Genomic DNA, 23,418 nt, shown 5'->3' on the forward strand with positions numbered 1-23,418 from the left:
ACTGTATAGGGCTAAGCAAACAAACAAAAAATCGATTAGCCTGTTATTATTTTTATCACTTCGATTTGATATTGCTTCTCAAAAGCAATGAATCGATCTTTCTGGTATCAGAAAAATTTAGAAAACATTTTATATGACCTAGGCTATTATTGTTTTTTTTTGTTTGTTTGTTTGTTTTGTTTTGTTTTTTTAAATAGGGCCTTTAAAAATAGGTTTAATATAGGGGTCTATGGCTCTTAATTTCTTTTTAGTAATTTACCATTTGAAAACTGATGTTAACAGTTTGTTTTTTAGAAATATCACTAGTATTTGTATTAACCACTTCAGCTGTTATTTTGATTTTTTGAGAATTAGGCATATGCAATATTGGACCCACAGGTGGGTCCCCAGAGTTGATGTGGTTAAAACCATTTTCATTCAAAAAAGAGAGAGAATCGAATCTGATGGAATCGAGAACTCGCGAATCAGAATCGAATCGAATCGTGACATCTGAATCGATACCCAACCCTAGGTCGTCATCTTTCAGAAGCTGAATTTAAACACCTCTGGTCATTATATATATATATATATGTGTGTGTGTGTGTGTGTGTGTGTGTGTGTGAAATAACCCTTTTTGTAGTCCCAAATGTTACCGATGTGGATTAAACAGGAGAAACTGTGCTCATGCTTTGATTGACTATGTCCCTGTACTTCAGCGCACTATTGTTTTGGGGATTCCCCGCTGAACGCATATGTTGTCCAGCGCGAACAAAGGGGCGTCCGCGCGCGCGCGCTGATTGGCTGCTGCGTTATCTGAGGTCTGTAACAGCAGATGGGGTATTCCTCCTCCTCAAACTGCGATTGTTCCCGACGCGAGAACAAGCTCGGTTTGAGTTGGACTGCGTAAACCACTGGATCGGTTCGGAGCATCGCTGATGGTAGATTTGTTCTGTTTTATGTCGTCTGGAGAAGTAAAAGCACATATATTCAGGATCTGATCTGATCATCGTGACATCGGGCATCTGGAGAGCAGAGATCCACGAGAGAGGGGTGGGTGTTTGCGTGCATGTTTTCTTGGTTGTTACTCAAGACTTGTTCCGACTTGGATGCTTAGCTGGCATGTGTTTGCAACTTTTTATCATAACGTGTAATATGACCAGTTGTGTATTGAAATTCATTAAGAATTTCTCCTGGAAGTGTAATGTAATATTCAGGCTTCAGATTACAAGAGCATCTGTGGACTCTTGTCAAGAGAATATGCCACAGTGTTTAACATGTAGAGTTAAGTCCCCTGTGAGACATCTGTGTTAGCAATAGGGAAGTAGAACTATGAGCTCAGATGACTCGTTTTGGCATTATATTTGGCTAGATTACATAACCAGTCTGATTTACCCAGAATAGTTTACCAGGAAAATGTCAATTCTGTTTATGCACGTTGTTCCAAACCAGTATGACTTACTTTCTTCTGTGGAGCACAAAAGGAGAAGTCCATACTTCTTGTTTATGAACAGTGAATGCATACAAACATACTTTTGTTCATCACAGACACATTAAATTAATCGAAAGTGACTGAAAAGACATGTCACAAAAGATTCTACACTTCCTTTAAGCAGCTCAACTATTTTTGCACATTAGAATGATTTCTAAAGGATCATGTGACACTAAAGAGTAATGGCTGCTGAAAATTCAGTTCTGCCTCGCAGAAATAAACTGGACTTTTAAATATGTTAAATAGAAAACAGTTAGGCTATTTTATATTGTAATGTCATTAAACACTTTAATTGTGTTTATAGTATTTTTACTTGATTAGCATAAAATAGATATTTCCAAAACATAAAATATAAAATATATTATAGACCTTTCCAGTAGAGCTAAATAATGTGATATGGCCGCAGGTAATAACAGCTAGTATTTAGACCAACAGCACTATTTTCTAGTTTGATGACTGAATTTGGAAAGTTATTTCATATATTTCTTTGTTGCCAATGAAAATACTTTTAAAAGAGGCCAATGCATCAACCTTTGTGGGCCAACAAGGATACAGACAAGCAGAGTGATACAAATAGTGAAATGTCTCACTGCTGTTGGACTACTGTAAATATCAGCAGTCCTGGAGCACTGCTGGACCAATCAGATTTGAGGACGGGGGGTCTGAAGCTAAACGTTGTATAAAACCACAAGAGTACTTTTTTAAGTGCCTACAAATGATGCAGTTCTTTGCAAATCTTCAAGTGTGAAATTACACAGTGGTGACTACTAAATGCTAATAGATTTTGCATTTTTGGGTGAACTTTAATAGTGATCCTCACACCTTCAGGAGGTGCCTGTGACATGTTTGAGCGTGAATGAGTCATGGAAACGTGCAGAGAGTTTAAACATCAGGAAATTCATGGGGAAAAATCTGATTCCTTCTCTTCATATTGAAACCGTTTTTCTAAACTAAACTGCTGCATTTAGAAATCATTTGTTCTGATGAATGTGGGTTATTTCAGTGTTTCAAATAAGTCACTCATTTCCAGACGAGCCGTAGTCTCTGTTGCAAGTTAGAATCTCATTCAGATGTGGGCGTCACATTTTCCATGCAGCAGATTTTGAAGTAGCTGTGTTTTGTCTTCTTTGTCATAACTTAATAACTCATGAGAGTTGCACAGCAGCGGCCATCAGTAAACACCCCAGCAACTGCAGCAGTGCAAGCTGCTAAACACATGAGCAAAGGGAAGGAAGAAGAAAAGGAAGAAGAAAAGGAAGAGGGAGCAGACCTGTGACTTTCAGCATTGTTAGATGAAGCTTGTTGTTGGTTTCCAGGTTGCCTTGGCAATTTAACAATAGCTGAGCTATAGTGTTTGTGAGGAGATGCTGGTTGGGGGAGGTGAGGGAATGGATGTAGGCCAGGAAAAATCAAGCGGAGATCTTGGCCTGGATCTTAAAGGCCGAGGCTCTGAGCGGTTGCTTTGGAATTGAACAAAACGGGGGAACTTCCAAGCCATGGGAAGGAAGAAAATGGATGGAAAGGTGACAGTGGTTGTTTTCAGGTCAATGCAAACAATAGCATAAAAAAACATTGAATTTATTACTTAAAGAGTAACATGCAAACATGCAAAAAAGAAAAGCGTTGGTTAGTTTTGGACGCTGAAGCAGGATAAACCACCGCTTCCATCATGTCTGTCCCACTTCCACAGTCTTCCCAGCACTGAAACACATGTGCCAAGCCACCAGACAGTCTGTGTTCCACAAACATGTAATTATTCATAATTAGGCACTTTTATAGATGCAAAGCTGATCTTTAAGAGAACCAGTAGATTGGATAGTCGCATGAGCCCAAAAGAGTGTAAAAATAGTTCTCATGCTCTTTTGCATTCATTTTTCATTGACTCTCCTGACACATTTAATGCTAGAGTGCACAGTTGCGTAAGCGTGAAAAAATACATTGCTCTTGAAACATGCTCAAGTAGTTTGATGGCTGTTCCAGTGAAAGGCATGAAAAAAATGGCTTTTGCATTTCACAGACTGAAGTGGGGTCATGCTACATGGAACACTGGTGGTTTTTTCTTTATCTATAGTTTCCTAACCGACGTCTTACTCAAGAGCTTGAATAAAGGAGGTATTTAAAGTAAGAGAAAAAGTTCAGATAAGATTGTGAAATCCTTTTTCAGCATGTCTTGGATTTACTTCTTGGCCAGTATGTGTAGTACTACTGTACACTATTTTTTTGTGTTTGTAAGGATACCAAAAAATACAATATAAACAGTAATATTTTGAAATATTATAGCAAGTAAAACATTAAAATAAAGTTTTATTAAAATAACAGTTTTATATTTTATATATTTAAATGTGATGTCAAAGATGATTTTTTTAATAAACAATACTGTAGTCTTCAGTGTCACATGAACCTTCAGAAATCTTTTGAATATGCTAATTTGATGCTCAAGAAACATTTCTGATTATTGTCAATGTTGAAAATAGTTGTGCTGCTTAATATTTTGATGCAAACCATGCATCATACCATACCAAACATTTTTATCAGGTTTCTTTGATTAATAGAAAGTAAAAGAAAAAAAAAATTTATCTGAAAAATTTTGTAACACTATAAATGTCTACTGTCACTTTTGATCAATTTATTGATCAATTTATTAATTTATTTTAAAAAAATATATCCAACTGAGCCAACATATACATTTTTTTTAATATTCCCAAATTTATTTAATGAAAACCAAAAATGCTACAACTAAATATACTTTCTTACTTTACTACTGTATCACAACATTATTAAGTATGAAAACTGGGTATGCATTTAGCGATTTGCTTAAGATAACAACAGTGTTATTAAATGATTAGTGTTTTTAAATATCAACTTTGAGGAAATGCACAATATTGGCAGAGTCAGGTTTGGCACCGATATATCATGCCTCTATAATCTAACCAACGCCTGTCATATGATGCCTATTATCTGCTGGCAATGACTTTTGGATGTGTATCAGAGACTAATAGCGCTTCTGTAGTTCTGGCAGGACTATATTTGGGATATGAAATATTAATGTCAGAATAAGCTGCTCTGGGTCGATTGGTATTGAATATTTCATCATCTCCTGATTGAGCGCAGCGAGTGGTGTGTATGCAAGATGTGGGAGTAGCCACACACACACACACACACAAGCTCTAACAGCTACACATACTTAACTGTACGCTCTGGGTCAGGAGATGGTGGTGTTGATAAAAAAACAAACCCATACAAGAGAGAGACCCTATTGTTTGCTCGCAGGATAATGATCTTGTGAAAGGATAATCGTGTAGGTGTTTTGTCAGGGACTGAATGAGGCCATTACCATTTCAATTTGGGGTCTCAGTAGGACACCTGTGTGTGTGTGTGTCTGTGTCTGTGTCTGTGTCTGTGTGTGTTGGACTCTTGAGTTACATGCATACACTAAGTAGTTCTCCTGAAGTGATTGTAAGTGCTCATAAAATTCATATATTTCTTGTTGGTGTAAGATTAAAGGCAGTGTGCATAAAGACATTGGTGAACTTGAGAGAGACTGACACAGGGAGATAAAGGGAGGAGGAGGAGGAGAAGGAGGAGGCAGTGAAACCACCATTGGGGAAGTCTAAAGCCTCATGTCAGTTTCTGCTGTGCAAATCAGACGAAGAGTTTAGGAGAGCGAAGCTGCGTGTCACATGGGTTCAGCACTGGTTTAGCTCTTAAAGACCACCAGACAATCAGCTGAGCTGTTTGTAAAAGAAAGAAGGTAATGTGCGTTCAGTTAAAGCTTCTTATATCAAGTTCAGGAAATCCTATGAGATAGAGAGACAGTAAATGGGAAGCACTACTGTTCAAGCTTTGGAAAATGTCAGGATTTAAATCAGTGTCTTGTGACATTTTAAATATGCTGGTTTATAGTATTTCAGATGGAGAGGAGTAAATGCAGGAAGGTTGTTATTTTAAGTAACTTGTATGTTATTTTATCATGTAATACAGAGGACACTTGGTTATTTTTCTGTGTTTAAAGGGATAGTTGACTCACAAATGAACATTCTCTCATTATCCACTCACCCTCATGTCGTTCCAAATCTTTCTACTGATACACACAAAAAATATATATATTTTAAAGAATTTTTGTAATCAAACTGTTTCTTATCCCATTGACTTCTATTGTATTTTTCGTCTATATAATGGAAGTCAGTGGGAAACAAAATGGTTTCATTGCCAGCATTCTTCCAGATATCTTCTTTAATGTTTCACAGAACAAGTTTGAGAGAATACAAGGGTGAATTTATCTTCAGATTTTGGGTGAACTGTTCTTTTAACATGCTTGTACAAAGTTGTGAAACCACATACTAGGCTGATGGCCATTGCTATTTCCTCAGTTTCAGTTCCTTTAACATGAGGTTTAGCGTGAACGTTATTAAAGTTAAATTTGACACACATTTATTTTAGTTTTGTTGGCATGACAGTTGTATAAATGTTTTAAAGAAGACATAATAAAACAGCAAGAGCGCGGAGTCCGTGATCTTGCGTAGTTGTAACAGCGGGGTAACAGTACCCCTGTTGTCCTGCACCTGTCCCTGTCTCCGGAAGCTTCTTTAAAGCCTCTCCAGCTGGTGAGGAAGGAAGCCTTAAGTAGAGCAGTTTGTATTGTGCCAGGGGAACCTCCAAACAGAAGTATATGTGTCAGCCATTGAGTGTTAGAGTCAGTCATATAGTTAACTGTACCCTTCATCATTGAAAATTGTATTAAAATTGTGTGAAAACACTTTATTTTAAGGTGTCCTTGTTACAGTGTAATTATATATTTTAGTACTGAGTAGTATTAATTAACTATATGCACTTACTATATGGTCAGAGTAAGGATTTGGGTAACTTGCATGTCATTATGCATAATTTGTTGTTATTATAATAGTAACGCCATCCTTAAAAATATTCTTGTTTGCCGTAACCCGACCGACCCTGTCAATTTAGGACCGACTCAAATGTTTGTTTGTTTTTTTTTGCTTTTTGTCCGACCGACTTGCCGATTGTAAATTTGCCTTAAGACCGAGCGCCAACCTCCCGCTCTCTCTCAATAAGGAAGTGACTAAAACTGCAATTCAGCGACTGGCCGCTTGAGGCTGGCTGCAAAAGGGAGTCAGTTCCATAGACTCCCCATGTTAAAATGCCCAACTTTACAGCAGGAAAAAACATGTTTACAGCCTGGTTCAAAAAATGATTTTGGTCTAAATAGCTAATTTTGCCCTTCAAGACAACTGTGAGGGGGGGTGAATTTTTTTTATAACTCATCCGTTTAAATTATATTAAGACTTAAAGTTCTGCATAATTAAGGGCGTAGCCACTTGAGTGACAGGTGGATTGCCGCTGCTGACACTGCCGTCGTGCTAGGTGGGTGTGGCTTCAGCAACTAGCTCCCGCCTTTTTGCCCATTTTTGATTGTCCGGCAGAGTCGCGCGGTGACGCGCTGCCAAGATGGCGACGGCCCGCTCTACACACTTTAGGCTTCAAAAACACACTTCAGGAGACTACGGGTGACGTCATGGACACTACGTCCATGTTTTTATACAGTCTATGGTTAAGATCGACCAAATTTTTTTTACTCTTCAAACTACTAATGCAAAAGCAATAAAAGAATATTAATTATATTTAAGTATTGTAAATATATACATTTTCTAGGCCTACATACAAGCGAAGGCAATTTTCCTTAATTAAAAAAAAAAACCTGTGACGTCTATAACGGATGTCACACTATGCCTGCGCTTCGTCTCATATTCTCATTCACTGTCAGAGTCAACAGTTCGCGCTTGGTAATTGATGGCTGCGGCTGCAGTAAACTAAATGTTCGCGGTCACTGTTCAAATTCATACGGGTTCGGGCACCATAAAACTTCTAAAAAATGCATTAAAACAGCTGGACACCGCTTTAACTTGGCACGAAGTTCTGGAAAAACTGTGCTCAGATCTTTTCCCATCCCTTCTCCCGTCTAGTCTAAAACCGTGACCGTGTCGACTGTCACTTTATGTTCGAAAATCTATTGCACGAATCAACCAACACAAGTTTCGAAAACTTAGGAAAATTATTTTAACGACCTTCTCTCGGAGCGCGTCCAGGTTTTTTTTTTTTTCTTTTGGAGCGCGTCCAGCTTTTTTTTTTTTTTTTTTTTGGAACACGCATCACACAGCAACTGCAGCTTCGGACACATGCATAACAGCAAATAATACTTCTGCACAATGTTTCTCTTTTTACAAAAGAAATGTGAATTCTGCCGGTATTCAGACAGTCTCATGCATACAGATACAGATTCGGGCTAGAATCGCCTAGGGCTGTCAAAATAGCTAAAAACTAAATTCAAATTTTTTACTTAAATATGATCAAAATTCGAATTGCATTTGAATTTAAAATGCATAATTTAAAAAATTAAATTAAATACATTAATACATTAATTTTACATGTCTTTCTAAACATGCGGCTCTCTTCTGCGAGACGCGAGTCCAACGGTGTCCCTCTAGAAAATGCGCGAAATATGCGTTCTGTGTGAACGGCTTGGTTTTGATGTAAACAAGATCTTCTCCACATTGATGATCTCTTTTTTTTTTTTTGTAGTGGTTTCAACTGGATAGGCTAACATAACCTTATATATGGTTATGTTAGTCTCTCTATAATGCAATGCCACATACATCGTCATCGCATCTCGTGCGCCACTGATAAAGATCAAGTATACGTCGGCCGTCCGCACACTGTCTGCATTATGTCCTTTTGTCATCCGCGTGCGGGCATTTTTTGAGACCGCGCAGACGTTGCGCGTACACGAGGTGAAAGATGAGACAAAAGCTACTGCGTGTCGAGCTCATCCGCCTTTGAAATTTGTGTAGACACGGCTGTGCGCGTGGCGAGATGGAATGGAACACGGACTGTGAAGTACCGGGGCTCATAAGGCAGCTTCCTTATATTACCTATATTTGGTGTTATTTGCCGTATAAAACTTTAGACATGCAAAATCGATTTTACAATCGATTAAATGAACACTTGTCACTCAAATCAAACAGGAGTTTTTTTTTTTCACAAAAGTGACAACCCAAGAAAGCAAAGTAAACGGTCTCTCATTTGGTTGCATTGATACCTAGCGTTGGATGCAAGTAAAACAGTATAACAGTACCTCATTTTTTTTTTCTTCTCACCTGAAATTCATGCAATAAACATGTTTTTGACAAAGATTTTAATTTGTTTGTGGTCTATATAGCCTGCATCAAAATGAGGTTTGCAATTATGTGCCCGAAGGCAAGAGTTGAAGACGTCACAATATGCTAATTTGTTTAAATTCATTCCTACGTCATCACCATCATCAAAATTGAAACTTGAAAAAAAAATAGAGACCGACCTACCGACCCTTTTTTTTTTTAAATTACTGTTACTGCAAACCAAAATATTTTTAAGGATGGCCTAAGTACATATAACGTATAACAAGGACACCTAAGAATAAAGTGTTACCAAAATGTACAAGTTTTCCTTTAAATAATTCAGACTGATGAAGGATTTATCACTTATGGGTTTTTTTAGCTCTTGTATGAGCGTTTCTATGGACTGATGCTTTTGGATGAATGGCATGATATTCAAAGTTTCTTCCGTCTCTGGTTTCTCTAGTTTCATCTGTAATGAAACATAAGGGACAGTACTAGGGATGGGTAACGAAACCCGGTATTAAAATGGCCCCAGGGCTAAATTACGAAAGACCGTAGTATTAGTAAGATCTGACGGTATCGGTTCTGCTTTCGTTACTGGAGGGGAAAAATGTTATGTTCTATGTATTTTGTTTAATGTTATCGTGCACATTTTATCTTACCAAACATTTCTAATGTGCGATCATATTAAGACATTTGTCTGCAAAATCTGCGAGATCTCTCATGCGCGCCGCGGAGGCTGTCTGTCACACACACACACAACAAGAACGATCGCGGTGCACACACACGCATAAGGGGCCGTTCACATATCGCGTCTTTTGCGCGCTCAAGTTCGTTATTTCAAATGTAGGCGCGCGGTATGCACGCTCATAATGAAAGCGGTGCGCACGCGGTGCGACGAGCTGGTTTTTTCCAAGCGCGTCCGCATCGAGTTAAAAACATCTTTTCAGAATGCCGCAAGCGCACCGCAGGTCATGTAGCTTCCTCACCGTTTCCATAACAACGTTGAAAGCTCAGCCAAGATGAAGGATAGCTGTATGTGGATTTTTAAATTAATTTAGTAGCAGTGCTACTGCAAACAGTTTTTAGTGCTGCAAATCCATTTATCCATTGCTGAAATTTCCGTGTCTTCATGGAGAGAGCAGGTCATGGTTGCTTAGCAATGGCAGACTCCTCAGGAGCGCAAGTGCCCGAAGGCTTTGGGGAAAAAAAATCAGAACGCGGCGTGCCTAAGCGTTTTCCACGCGTTTTTAGACGCGATATGTGAACTGCCCCTTACAATACGAAAACTCCCGCTTAATACAAAGAGTGATGATGGCGGAGACAGCAAAACGTTCCAAAGTGTGGTTATACTTCACTAGAGTTGATGCAGACAACGCTGGTTGTCGTAAATGCAACAAAAATTTTGCATATAGGGGCGGAAACACAAGCAATCTGTCAAAGAATCTTTCAAAAGTGCATTATGTGCAGACAGAGAAATGCAAAGTTTTCGACTGCCTAACACAACACAAAGTAACACAACACAAAGTACCGATAAGAATACCGTTAAAGTACTGGACCGTTAAGCAGTATCGGTAATAGTAGTAATACCGTTAAAACCTTAAAGATACCCATCCCTAGACAGTACTGTATCATCCTACAGCACTGATTGTATTTCAATCAATGGCATTTTTAAAAAGGTCATCATTATGACTGAGCATCTTTTACCAGTTTAAATGTTAAAAGCGTTGTCAAGTTTAAAGACTCTGTTGGGAGGCGGGACATTCTCTGTGACTATGATTGGACAAAAATCTGTACAGTGCAACATCAGTATTTAATCATGGTTTTCCCAGATGATAAAGACATCAATTTAAATGCAAATACTGTATCTGCTAGAAGTGATTTTTAGGAGTATATTAACATACACTATACTGTTCAAATTTTGGGGGTGGGTAAGATTTTATAATGTGATAAACTTTTGAATTTAAATTTACTCAAAGTCAAAACCAATTTAGACTGTGATTTAATGGGGTCATTAAATATGCTGATGAACTTTTTTTGTCTGTTTCAATCCTCTCATTCATTCCAGTATGTGTTCCATGTCTCACATCCTCATGAATAGTTTACTTTCAGCTGTGACTTGCAGATGTGATATAGAACAGAGCATCAGTTTCTTGACGAGATATCACAAATACATGAGTTAGTCAGTGTGAGAAATGCAAAGTTTACTTGTTTTGTTTTAAAGGTTTGTTGTTCTCTTACTTTCCTTATGTGCTGACCTACATACCGAAAAGTTCATTCTTTGATGTTAAAACAAGAAGCAGAAACATTCTCTCTCACTCTCTCTCTCTCTTTCTCTGTTCTCTCCCTGTTCTTCTGTCTCCGTCTCTCCAGAGTCCTTCCATGCAGTCGTGGCTGGGATAAAATGGATGACAGGAATGATGGAGTGCGGGTTGGAGAGAACAAATTCATCAGCAAGTGAGTATAAATCTTACACCAGCTCATGAGTGTTAAAATCATCCTGGAATTGGGATGTTAAAGCAAATGAACAAAATACATTTTTGCATTTTTTTTTCTTCTTGTTAGCTCTGAAAGTCTTGTAATAATAGGTTCATATTTGATTCTGTACAGTCAGCAAAATAAAAACCAGACAGGAAGTTAAATCCTTTATTTGTCACCATGAAAGACTTTACATTAAGTGACAAGCTACTGACTAATAAAATACTCTAACAAGATAAATACTGAAACAATATTTAATTATTACAATTATTGATGAGCAAAATTTTATATATATATATATATATATATATATATATATATATATATATATATATATATATATATATATATATATATATATTAAATGGTGTACCTGTTTCTTTAGTTTAAAAAATGTCATAGGAGTAATAGCTGCTGAAAATTCAGCTTTGCCATCACAGGAATAAATCACATTGTAAAATATATATAAACAGAACACAATTATTTTAAATTGTAATATTTCACAATATTACAGTTTTTACTGTCTTTTTTTATTAAATAAATGCAGCCTTGATGTGCATAAGAAACTTCTATCAAAAACATAAAAAATAAAATAAAAAAAAAGAAAATCTTACTGACCCCACAGTTTTGAACAGTAGTGAAAAAGGCACATTTTAGGATAACATATTATTGTGGGTTATAATAATAATAATAATTATTATATATACATAAATATATATAAATCATTATTTCATTCTTTATTTTTCACATTGCACATTAATTAACATAAGCACTCAAGTCCATTATGTAACTTTTTAAATGCATTCTTAAAAAATTATTTTAAACAATTTTATTTGAGTGATGATATGAATTGTTCTTTCTCAGGAGAAGCATTCTCTCTCATTTAAAGACCTACAATCTCTACTATGAAGGAAAGAACCTGCAGCTACGCCACAGAGAGGTGAGAGAGAGTTTCACACTCATTGTGTGGCAGGTGGGGACGCGTTTGACCCCTTCTGTGCTTCCTTAATTATTCACTATTGTCTGGGGAGTAATAACTGTCTGTGACTGGAGGGGTTGTGTTGTGTTGGGGGGGTCATGCAGGGCTTCTTTTGTGTCTGTAAATGCCGCTTGCTCAAATTTCTGACAGATTTAGTTATGCTACATTTATCATTTATCAACCTCATTTATTCTAAAAGTAATACTCCGGTCCATCACTGGTTTTTGTCAGGTTACAAACTCAAGGATAAGTATACAGTATGTGTTTGTTTACTGTATTGTGCCTGCAGGAAGAGGAGGAGCTGATCATTGAAGGACTTCTCAATATCTCATGGGGCTTACGTCGACCAATCAGGCTTCAGATGCAGGATGACCACGAGCGAATCAGACCTCCTCCCTCCTCTACCTCCTGGCACTCAGGGTGTAACCTTGACAACCAGAGGTCAGACAATGAAGCAAACACAAATATATTTAAATGAGCTCATTAACTTCCTGTACATGCAGTAGTGAGATGAAGAGAGAACGTACACTGACCAAATCAGTTCATGTCGAATATACCTTGTTTTTAGGATGTTTTTACTGGAAAATAAGACTTATGTAAATGATTGTAAATAAACACATCTTTAAAAGTTTGAGATTTGTAAAGATTATGTTTTTGTCTTTCATGCTCATCAAGGCTGCATTAAAAAAAATACAAATAAAAAGAGTATGCCTAATATTGTGAAATATTATTACAATATAAAATAACTGTTTTCTCTTTGTATATAAGTTAACTTATCATTTATTTCTCTGATGCAAAGCTGAATTTTCAGCAGCCATTACTCCAGTGTTCAGAAAACATTCTAATATTACAAACATTTGGGGATCGCGAAACATTTCTAATTATTATCAATGCTGAAACAGTTGTACTGCTTCATATTTTGTGGAAATTTTGATGAAGTTTGTTTTTATGAGTCTTTGATTATTAAAAAAAAATAGGTTTCTAATAATTTGGTTTCATTTTATTAGAAATGGACGTCTTCTGTAACATAAAGGTCTTTACTGTCACTTTTGATCAATTTAATTTAAACAAAATGTTTAATTTCTTTACAAAAACATCTCACTGACCACAAACCTATGTAAACTGACCACAAAAGTATTGTATACAAGACTGATAAAAACGTTTTTAAACAATTAAATGTCACTTTATTAAACAAAAAAGTGTTTGATTAGTACCTATTTAGCTTCTCAACCATAGCTTACAAACATTATCATCATAAGAGAAATCAAGATATATTTCATACGCCCAGTTCTTTAAACTCAAGTTACCTTGACACCATACGCACTGAGAGCCTGCTTTGAGTTTGTTGCCATAGCAACTCCATCCTTGTGATGACCATGCTTTTGGCATTCCATCAGCTGAAATGTTTTGAACGTGTTGTGATATAAATAATTCACACATTTCTAACGGTTTATGGTTTTGATCTCTTCTTGTCTATTTTTGCCTCACGGTTCCAAATGGAGACTTCAAAAGAGCTATTTATATCCGAATGCTCCAATGCTAATATTGCTTTCAACACCTACTGAGGGTCGGTGCACAGATCCAAAGAGCTGACAAATTGACACAATGTTATTATGTTAGCTTAACAAGCGGTTCCCAGAATCATTCGATTTCACGTCCAGTACGTGTTCATATGCATGACAGAAAATTTCAACTGGAATTCATTTTGTGATTGTTTGGCATCATTTGGACTAATAATACGATTCATTTGAGTGATTCTAGGGTTCAGTATTGAACATGATGTTGCTGACTGATGTTGCTCAGCTATAAAATATTTCTGGCTAACAGCATGAAAAGTTGCAAGATCAAATGTTGCTTTAATGACCTTTTTTAATTAAACATTAAAATGACCCATGGGTTTTTGAACGATGCATTGAATTGATCAAAAGTGACAAAAACAAAAAGACATTTAAAATGTTACAATATATTTCTATTTAAATAAGTGTTGGTTTTCAACTTTCTCTTAATCAAAAAATCCTAAATAAATAAATGCAGCATTTGTAAGCAAAAATAAAATAAAATAAAAGTGTATAGTACAGTACAGTATATAAGGTAGATTTTTGGAAGAATCCTTCTGTTCGTCTGTAATTGTTTTCCAGTCAGGAGGGTCAGAATCAGACTCCTCAAACTCCACCTCAGATGGAAGTGACGCCCCCAGAGGACCACTCGAGCAATGGCACAACACAAGCCCACGAAGAAGAAGAAGAAGGTCTGACTTCAAAAAGACACATTATGTAAACTGTGACTTGTTCTTCCTCCTCATCTTCTGCTTTCTCCGGGCAGCGGCGTGTGACGTCTCCGCTCAGCTTCTGAGAACCAAAAGTGATGCTGGTGTTCTGAGACGGGGCAGGAGACGGTCTCCCAGCGACCAGCGGCGAATCAGAAGGCACAGGTTTTCCATCAACGGTCACTTCTACAACCACAAGGTAACTGGAGAAGAAACATTTGTGTGTGTGATTGTTTGAGCATCAGTCATGTGATCTCTTGTTCCTCTTTGTCTTTATTCAGACGGCTGTGTTCACTCCTGCGTATGGTTCTGTGACTAACGTCCGGATCAACAGCTGCATGACCACGCCGCAGGTGCTGCGGGTGTTACTGAATAAGTTTAAGATCGAGAACATCCCAGATGAGTTCGCCCTCTACCTCGTCCATGCCAGCGGAGGTCAGCTGCTTTTTGTTTTTATTTACCAGTTAATAAACCACTTCACTGCGAAACACTGCATCGGAATCTAGTGGACACAGAACAACATGGCAATTATACTTTACTGGAGGCTAGAATCAGTATTATACACTAATAATAATAGCTATTATACTGCGACCAGAAGTTTAGATTAATATTTTTTTTATGTTTTTTATATAAGTGTGTTATGCCCACCAAGGGTGCATTTTTTGATGAAGTAAAAGAAAACATATGAACATAAAATTTTGAAATATTAATACAATAAAAAATAACTTATTTTTGAAAATGTAATTTATTTCTGTGATGGAAGAGCTGAATTACTCCAGTCTATAGTGTGGCAGGATTCAGAAATATATAATTTAGAAATGTATAATAAAATAATTTTTTTATCTGTTTTTATTTTTATCATGATATTTTCAGGAAACCTTGATACACTATCATTCAAAAGTTTAAGTAAATAAGATTAAAAGAGAAACGAAAATAATACTTTTCATCAGCAAGGATGCATTAATAAAGTTCAAAAAATGTATATTTCAAACAAATGCTGTTCTTTTGAACTTTTTTATTTATCAAAGAATCCTGAAAAAAAAAATATCACTGTTTTAAGCACTGGAATAAATTACATAAAAAATGTATTATTATTTTTCAGTATTGCTGTTAAGCTGCATGACCATAAAATACTTCTTTCAAAAACATTTAAATAAATTAAATTATTCTAAATATTTGATAAGTAGAGTTTCTGCTAATACTTAGTTTTATCATTAAACTTGATGTTTGTGCTACAGATATGAATGATACCTCAAATCCTATGATGGATATGAAAATTTTAATTAGTTATGGGAAATTGCCCTGTGGTTGGTGGGAAAGAGATGCTCTGTGGCTGTTAAGATTTTTGCATAGCTCTTTGGCAATTGGCCACAACACACTTGTATCATGATTGTGATCAGTTTTGCACCTTATTTAACTTTATATATATATATATATATATATATATATATATATATATATATATATATATATACAATGTAATAAAAATGTTCAAATGTAGTTGTATATGTACAAAAGGTGTTATGTGTTTCAGAGCGTGTTCAGCTGAAGCGTATGGACTACCCGTTAGTAGTGAGAATACTTCAGGGACCATGTGAGCACGTCTGCAAGATCTTTCTCATGGAGCAGGATCTGGGAGAGGAGATTCCCTATGAAGTGAGTGTGTGTGTGTGTGTGTGTGTGTTTGAAGGAGGGTTGATCTGCTTCGAAATGTAACATTATACGACTGGTAATGCTGAAACATACAAAGAAATACACAAAACTAACTGCAGTTGCTCTCCACTGCTCTAGGTGGCGCAGTACATCAAATTTGAGATGCCTGTCCTGCAGAGTTTTATTACCAAACTGAAGGAAGAGGAGGACAGGGAGGTGCAGAAGCTGAGAAGCAGGTATGATCCACCTTACATGAGCAGATGGGAGAAATGATGCTTCTGAAGCTCTGAATCAGTTAATTAACTGTTTCAACATGTTGACGTCTGCTGGTCAAACTTGCAAATGCACTGGAAAGACTCAATGTCAGCTACAAAGACACAATACTGTACTTTGGAAATTGAAGGCATTTTTTTATTTAGTTACATTTACAATATCATAATATAAAATGTCCATATCTGATTTTTTGGTTTTTACATAAACCTTCATACTAATAAAATATTAATGTCTCTGGGATTCTCAACCTATTCATAAGCCCTTCAATATAGGCTATTTCTTTTCAACAAGACTGCTTGTTTTAAACATTAAATGAATTTACCAACTATACATTTTTGTGATTTAAGAAATTTAATGACCTATGTTTCTGCCAAAATCAGTATTGTATCTGGTCAGTATTGAAAAGTACATTATTATTCTACACAAAATGCGATATTTACAGTGTCCTAGTTTTCGTCATCCTCTTTGTGCTTTGTGATCAACAAACAAGGGCTGCACGATAAATCGCATGTGATTGTCATATGCATCTCGTCAGTAAAGCCAGTTCTGTGATTAATAGTACCGCTAAATCTCCATCACGTGCTTTCAGATGGAAATTATTCAGATGTATTTAATACATAGAGCCGCAGATCACTGACAAGCTACATTCATTAGATGAATCGTAATCGATGAAACGCGATATTGTGCAGCTTTTCAGTGTTAGTGTTTTTATTAATGCCATTTATGTTTTTGTTAATACAGCACATAGCACTAGTCAATTAAATAAATGTAACATGGCAAAGATGAATGTAAGGGAAATGTCATTTTGGAATTTCTGTGGTTTAATGTGATGTTGTTCATGTTCTTGTTTGTGATTAAAAAAATTTTTAATGCTGTAATTAATTTAAAGCATTAACAAGATGACCTGTTGAAATCATTTTGGTAGCAATGACTAATGAATTCATATGTGGATCAACTTACTATGTTGTGTATTTTCATCATATGAAAAATAACTCTCATATTGATTCAACAGATTTATTGCATTTTGGGAAAAAAATATTACAATAAATATAATATAATATAATAATATAATAAATCTGTGAAAATCTGGATTAGAATTTTTAATGTTATTATAACCTAAAGATGCTATGTGATGCTATATGTTTTCATCTTGCCTCTTTCTTGGTAAAGAAAACACATTTTTACTCAAATTAATCAAAATGGATTTATTGCATTCTGGAACACAACTATTCATATATTGTACATATATGTATTTATATATACATAATAAATATACACAGAACACACACATAAATTATGTAAACAAAAACTTTTATTTTGGATTCTATTAATTGCGATTAATTGTTTAATCGTGACAGCACTAATATAATATATATATCAGTGCTTTCAAAATTAACATGTTAATAACGCGTTAACACAAACTAATTTTAACGGCACTAGTTTTATTAACGCGTGATTAATGCAGCGTGCATTTTCTGTTTGACCCGTTGTCTAGCCCATAGTTGGAGAAATGGAGACAGTTTTGCCAACGTAGGGACTTTTTCAAAAAAGCGGCTAGCAACAATACATAACATATAACTTTAAAAACCTTATTTAGTTTGTGAGACTCGCCGGTAATGCCACACGAGGATTTGTGTCTTCTCTGTTCAGCGAGTGTTTGAGAGGAGCAGCGCTTTTAATTAACCGGATATTAAGTTGCTACTTTAATTTTTACATGTAAATCACAGCACAGCTATTATCTTTATCATATGTTTATTTGATGTCATCAGACGATCTTGGAAGAGAGAATTGGTTATATAGTCTTAATGTGTCGCATTCTAGTCACTATTTTATATTAATTCGGTTGCCTGACAACAGAAACAGTAAAATTGTCCATGCCCATGTTAATTAGAGTATTAAAAACTTGAAAAGTATTAATTTAATGTATATTTAGCATAGATAAAAATGTGTGATTAAATTGCGATTAATCACAAGTAAACTCATGACAATCATGCGATTGTGATTAAATATTTTAATTGATTGACAGCCCTAATATTTAGATTATTTTGCCTTTCATCAAAACCTCACTCTCACTTCAATTTTAATGCCAATTGCTCAGTTTACCCAGAAAATCTGTCTTTATAAATGTGTTGCTCATTGTGGCTCATGAGTGCTTAGGTCTTTTGAGCCGAAATACCATGTGACTGCTCACTCAAGCACCACAGAAAATGATGCCATGACAATGCTAATTGGCTGATGGCACCACAAGAGGACATACAGTAACAAGCCCATCACTAGAGACTATCCTAAGTGGAGACGTCAAAGGCAGCAGGCAGGGAAAAATATCAGTTGCACTTTTAAGAGACCTCAAAATCAATGATGCATTAAAAGTGAGTCTAAATCTTTTGCAATTCATTTCTGTGTTTTAATAATCCATGCATCTCTTTCTGAATAGATACAAGTATCTGCGTTGTATCATTGAGAAGCAGCTCCAGTGTTTTCCAGAAGGCTCCACCTGTGTGTGACAAGCACATTCCCCTCTTCATATCAATCAGTGGACTTCCAGACACAGTTTCATCAGTCACGTCTGTCCTGAATGATCGTTAACCACTAATATGACCAGTGAAGATGGATGGTACATCTTGTTATATAAACAATCTTTGTGTATTTTTCTCTGGTGCTGTAGGAATCACATGCAGGTACAATAATATAAAAGCACATTCTACTAAACCAGGGAATCTCGTCATCCAGTGATCACTGGAAAAAGCAATTGACAATGACAAGCAAAAAAAAAAAAAAAGAGCAATGACGAGCACAAAGTAACAAAGATAAATGCTTACAATTTAAGTTTATTTTTTTGGTTTAACCCATGAAAAAGGGTTATGACTGACTGATCACTTTACATGTTGGATGTATTGAGAATATATGCTGTCTGAGCCAACCTGTTGTACCATTACAGTCTGATTATAACTACATTAGACCAACGTCTCTTTTAGACAGTGATTAAATCTCTGTACCAGAATGGTGGGAAGCGAAGTCAAAGACTGAATTTAAAGGTCGTTTGAAAGCAGAGTGAAGCAGCACAAGGGATTGTAGTCTCTGAATATATGAATGTTCTTTGAGTGAGTGAGTGAGTGAGTGAGTGAGTGAGTGAGTGAGTGAGTGAGTGAGTGAGTGAGTGAGTGAGTGAGTGAGTGAGTGAGCGAAGAGGATGGACAGCATGGCTGTAGTTGAGAAGAGCTTCATATTTTTCTTTTACGTTTAGACTCTCATTCACACCTATGACTGGCCTCTGTGTTGTCATACGTCTGATGTTTCATCTGGCATGTGTTTATACTGATTGTAAAACTGGGAATATGGTGATAATTATATTTAAATAAAATGTCATCATCAGAAAGTTTTTTTTTTTTAAACTGTTTTATTTACACTTATCAGATATGTCTGTTACTGTGGTAGTATGAGTTTGAGCTTGTATCAGTATTAAAATAATATGTTAGGTTATGGAGGATAATAACTATTATTTGACAGTGTGCATGTACCTATTAAAATGCATAGCAAAAAGAGTATTATATTATAATTTTTTTAAAATACACTACTGCTTTTGGTCAGATTCATAGTTTTGAAAGAAATAACTTTTATTCAGCAAGGATGCACTGCATGAATCAAAAGTGATGCATTTACCTATAATGTGAAAAGATTTCTTATTTTAATTTTTATGTACCCTTTTAACACTATATTGTGTGTTTTATTACTTTGGCATTAAATTTCAGAAGACTAGTTAACGCTGCTGTGTGGGTATTTCTTACAGCTGGGCGAGTCACAGACGGTTTAACAATTATCTTTCTATAATTTTTTCCTCAGAAACGCTAGGTTTTTCTTTAAATTGCATACACCACTTCACCAAACTATATCGACTTCTGCTTCTAAGAATCCCGGAAACGTGAAAGTTGTCCGTTGTTTTTCTTTTAACTGGCCAAGATTGCATTTTTTTTTTCAGCACGCACAACCCACCAGCAAAGACGATCACCACGTGAATGTCAGAACTCTCAGTCTTCACAAGATTTGACTGCAGGTCGTCTCGTGGGTTATCTAACCAGCATCTCTGAGCTCATGGAGAGACAGAATCACCACATGACCGAGCCCAGCCCACAGTATGACCCCTGGGCCTAAAGACGTTTGTCAAATCCACAGACCGTCTTAATCCTGTTGATGGATTAGAGCGTTGTTCTGATCCTGTGCCGGTGAGACGAGTCGACGTAGGTTCATTCACTCGACCAATCAGAGAATGAGCATCAGTCGGTTAATGCCGCTGTGTACGTGTACTTGTGTGAGTTCTGTCTCAAACTCTCATCCATTCAAGCACAGCACAACAGAGAGGAGGACAACACTTGGACAGTCATCCTGAACCTTCCAAAATACACTTCATTCACATACTAATTCAAAGTAAGTCAATGCATACTCTTTTGGAGGAAGGAAACCTTAACCATATAATATATCAAATATTATTAGTAGTTTATTATTCTTATTATTATTATTTTAATAATATATTTAAAGAAAATACCAGTGTGTGATATTGTGGTGTATAATGTTGTATTACTGTTTATTTCTATTTTCTAAGGCTGTTGATGCAGAATTAATACATAGCCTATATGTGACATGAACATGATGGTATAAAACATTTGCTTTTTACTTAAATTCCAGTGCTGTTTATAAGGGTCATCTTAGAGTGATAGTGACCTTGTGGTAAAGTTTACTTTATAATTGAAGGATTTTAAGAACAAGCGTTGTCTTTGTGTTGTGAATGGTGTGTGTAGGGGTGAGACACTGAAGTACACCAGATTACCTTTCTAAAGCTGCCAGACTGGCGGCCTAGATTCTGAAAAGATCATGTACTTCTCAATTCTAGATCATAATATACATAGAGATCTATGTATGGTATACTCTCAAGTTGGAACTTCTATTATATAAAATGTTTTTAATGAGTATTTTTTTTGTCTTGCCTTCCATATAAATACAAGTTTTATATATATGAAATTTATTATATATACACACACACGCACACTTTATATATATATATATATATATATATATATATATATATATATATATATATATATATATATATATATATATATAATATAGAAAACGGTTCAGTAACACTTTAGAATAAGGTTTTATTTGCTAACTATACTTAATTACATTAACAACGAGAAATAAATTGATTATTAATCTATTAATTTGTTAATATTTATTAATCTTTAATACCAAGTAATAAATATACAACTGTTCATTGTTAGTCCATGTTAGCACAGGTCTATTAAATAACATTAATAGTCACAACTTTTGATTTTTATAATGTATTAGTAAATGTCGGAATCAACTAAGTATTTATCATTATTAGTTTAACTAATGTAGTTAACTTATTGTAAAGAGTTACCAAATTGTAATCGTGTTTCACAAAGCAGTCTTTGTGAGCAGACTTTAAGAAACATTAATACATTCCTAAATACTCCAAATTTTAGACAGACAGACAGACAAATAGACAGACAGACAGACAGGCGGAGAGACAGATAGATGTCACTGAAAACATTTAGTCATTGCTTGGGCACTTTTGTATTTTTATACAAAATTATTTTTATATTTTTTTTTTTTTCTCAAAGGACATTGTGTGCAGTCTTTAGCACTTTTTTTACTTTGGGGGAAAACAATGTTTACATAAACATTCTTAAAAGATCTGTTTTGGATATATCTTCAGTAATTTTTTCCCTTGTTTTAGAAACAGAATTGTCTCTTAAATGTATTAAACTTATCCTTAAAATTAGCCAATAACCAAAAGTAGGTTATATAAAATAAGTAAAAAAAAAAAAAAAAAACAGGGTTGACTTTCTTTCTAACAGGAATACATAATAAATAGGTTACTTTTTTTCAGATATAAACTTATGGACATTTTAGAAAACAAGACTCTAATTTCTTTCTTGACATTGGCTTTCTCTATATCCTTTCTCCTGCCGCTGTGTCCTCTGTGACCACTGATCAGACAGATCTTATAGGGACCGATGAGTCAAAGTCTAGAACTATGTTTAGAGTTTGCATGCTCTGCCCTTTGTTACCAGACATGGATCCAGTCAACCTCTGACCTTGTGTTTTCACAGCATCTTCCAGCATGTTCTCCCAATATAAAATCTTGTCGTTGATGAACTGCCTGTTACTCCTGACGATGATGTTTCCTGTGGTCCAGTCGCGTCGGGGCGGGGGCTTCGGGCGCGGAGGAGGCCGAGGTGGAGGATGGGGTGGCAGCAGCTCCGGTCGCGCAGGCTGGGGAGGAGGCGGTGGACATTACCGTGCCCCACCAGCTCACAACGGAGGCTCCTTGGGACACAGCACTGGGAAGGTAGCAGGGGCGGCCGCCGCCGGAGCTCTAGGGGGAATGCTGGTCGGACATGGCTTGAGCTCCTTGGCCCGACCTGGATATGGGTACGGGCATGGGTATGGAGGATACGGAGGCTATGGTGCGGGATATGGGCATGGCCATGGGTACGGCCACGGTCACGGACACGGGCATGGACACGAAGGACACAATGAGACAGATGTGGAATATTACACAGATGCTGCCAGTTCTGGACCCATTTATAGCTGTGTGACAGTTTTTGGACTCGTGATCTCATTCTTATTTGGGTACTTTCTGTCATAAGGGCCACTTGGCATGGGTCAATCTTGGGGACCTTCTTGCATCTGTCACTTCTTTCAATACAAAAATAATCCAACAAAATAAAAATATGGAACATGGACTAAATGCAATTTAGCAACTCTGTGCGTGATCTCTGCCCAAGTTTTGTGTTAAATTGACAGCAGAAAACAAGGTTGCATTTGCTTGACTGGCCACTGTTTCCAATGTTTTTTTGTTTCTGAAGCGAGAGTTAAGCACATGCCTCAGAAGCCTGTAGATTTTGTTTTCCAGATTGTTGATTTTTATAAACGAATAATGTAGTTTTTTCATGATTAGTTGATGTGAATAATGGTATTTTGTATTATTTAAAATGTGATGAATAACAGGTAGTTTATTATCAAAAAAGATTTGCAGAGGATCATGTGTATATATATATATATATATATATATATATATATTTAGATATTTTCCTTGATACTTATGCAA

At 36.0% G+C, this 23,418-nt stretch overlaps 2 protein-coding genes across 2 annotated transcripts; both read left to right on the forward strand.

The window, feature by feature from the left end:
* The first annotated feature begins 805 nt into the window (after positions 1 to 805).
* Positions 806 to 19,460, forward strand: rassf2a (Ras association domain family member 2a). The gene is made up of 10 exons (XM_059503379.1): positions 806 to 1,029; positions 11,011 to 11,094; positions 11,980 to 12,055; positions 12,384 to 12,535; positions 14,233 to 14,342; positions 14,417 to 14,559; positions 14,642 to 14,795; positions 15,895 to 16,016; positions 16,152 to 16,249; positions 18,721 to 19,460. The coding sequence occupies exons 2-10, from the start codon at positions 11,042 to 11,044 to the stop codon at positions 18,788 to 18,790; spliced, it is 978 nt and encodes a 325-aa protein (XP_059359362.1). The 5' UTR covers positions 806 to 1,029; positions 11,011 to 11,041; the 3' UTR covers positions 18,791 to 19,460.
* A 1,092-nt stretch (positions 19,461 to 20,552) lies between these two features.
* Positions 20,553 to 23,283, forward strand: prnpa (prion protein a). The gene is made up of 2 exons (XM_059503426.1): positions 20,553 to 20,708; positions 22,418 to 23,283. The coding sequence occupies exon 2, from the start codon at positions 22,429 to 22,431 to the stop codon at positions 22,954 to 22,956; it is 528 nt and encodes a 175-aa protein (XP_059359409.1). The 5' UTR covers positions 20,553 to 20,708; positions 22,418 to 22,428; the 3' UTR covers positions 22,957 to 23,283.
* The last annotated feature ends 135 nt before the right edge of the window (positions 23,284 to 23,418 follow it).

This window comes from Carassius carassius, chromosome 21 (genome assembly GCF_963082965.1).
Source record: "Carassius carassius chromosome 21, fCarCar2.1, whole genome shotgun sequence".
Lineage (NCBI taxonomy): Eukaryota > Metazoa > Chordata > Actinopteri > Cypriniformes > Cyprinidae > Carassius > Carassius carassius.

What these genes read in the sequence shown, in the direction of transcription:
- rassf2a (XM_059503379.1), top strand. Translation starts at nt 11,042, where the DNA reads ATGGATGACAGGAATGATGGAGTGCGGGTTGGAGAGAACAAATTCATC. An exon ending in GTCACTTCTACAACCACAAG is followed by an intron (nt 14,560 to 14,641) that starts GTAACTGGAGAA and finishes GTCTTTATTCAG; the next exon opens with ACGGCTGTGTTCACTCCTGC. An exon ending in GTGCAGAAGCTGAGAAGCAG is followed by an intron (nt 16,250 to 18,720) that starts GTATGATCCACC and finishes CTTTCTGAATAG; the next exon opens with ATACAAGTATCTGCGTTGTA.
- prnpa (XM_059503426.1), top strand. Translation starts at nt 22,429, where the DNA reads ATGTTCTCCCAATATAAAATCTTGTCGTTGATGAACTGCCTGTTACTC.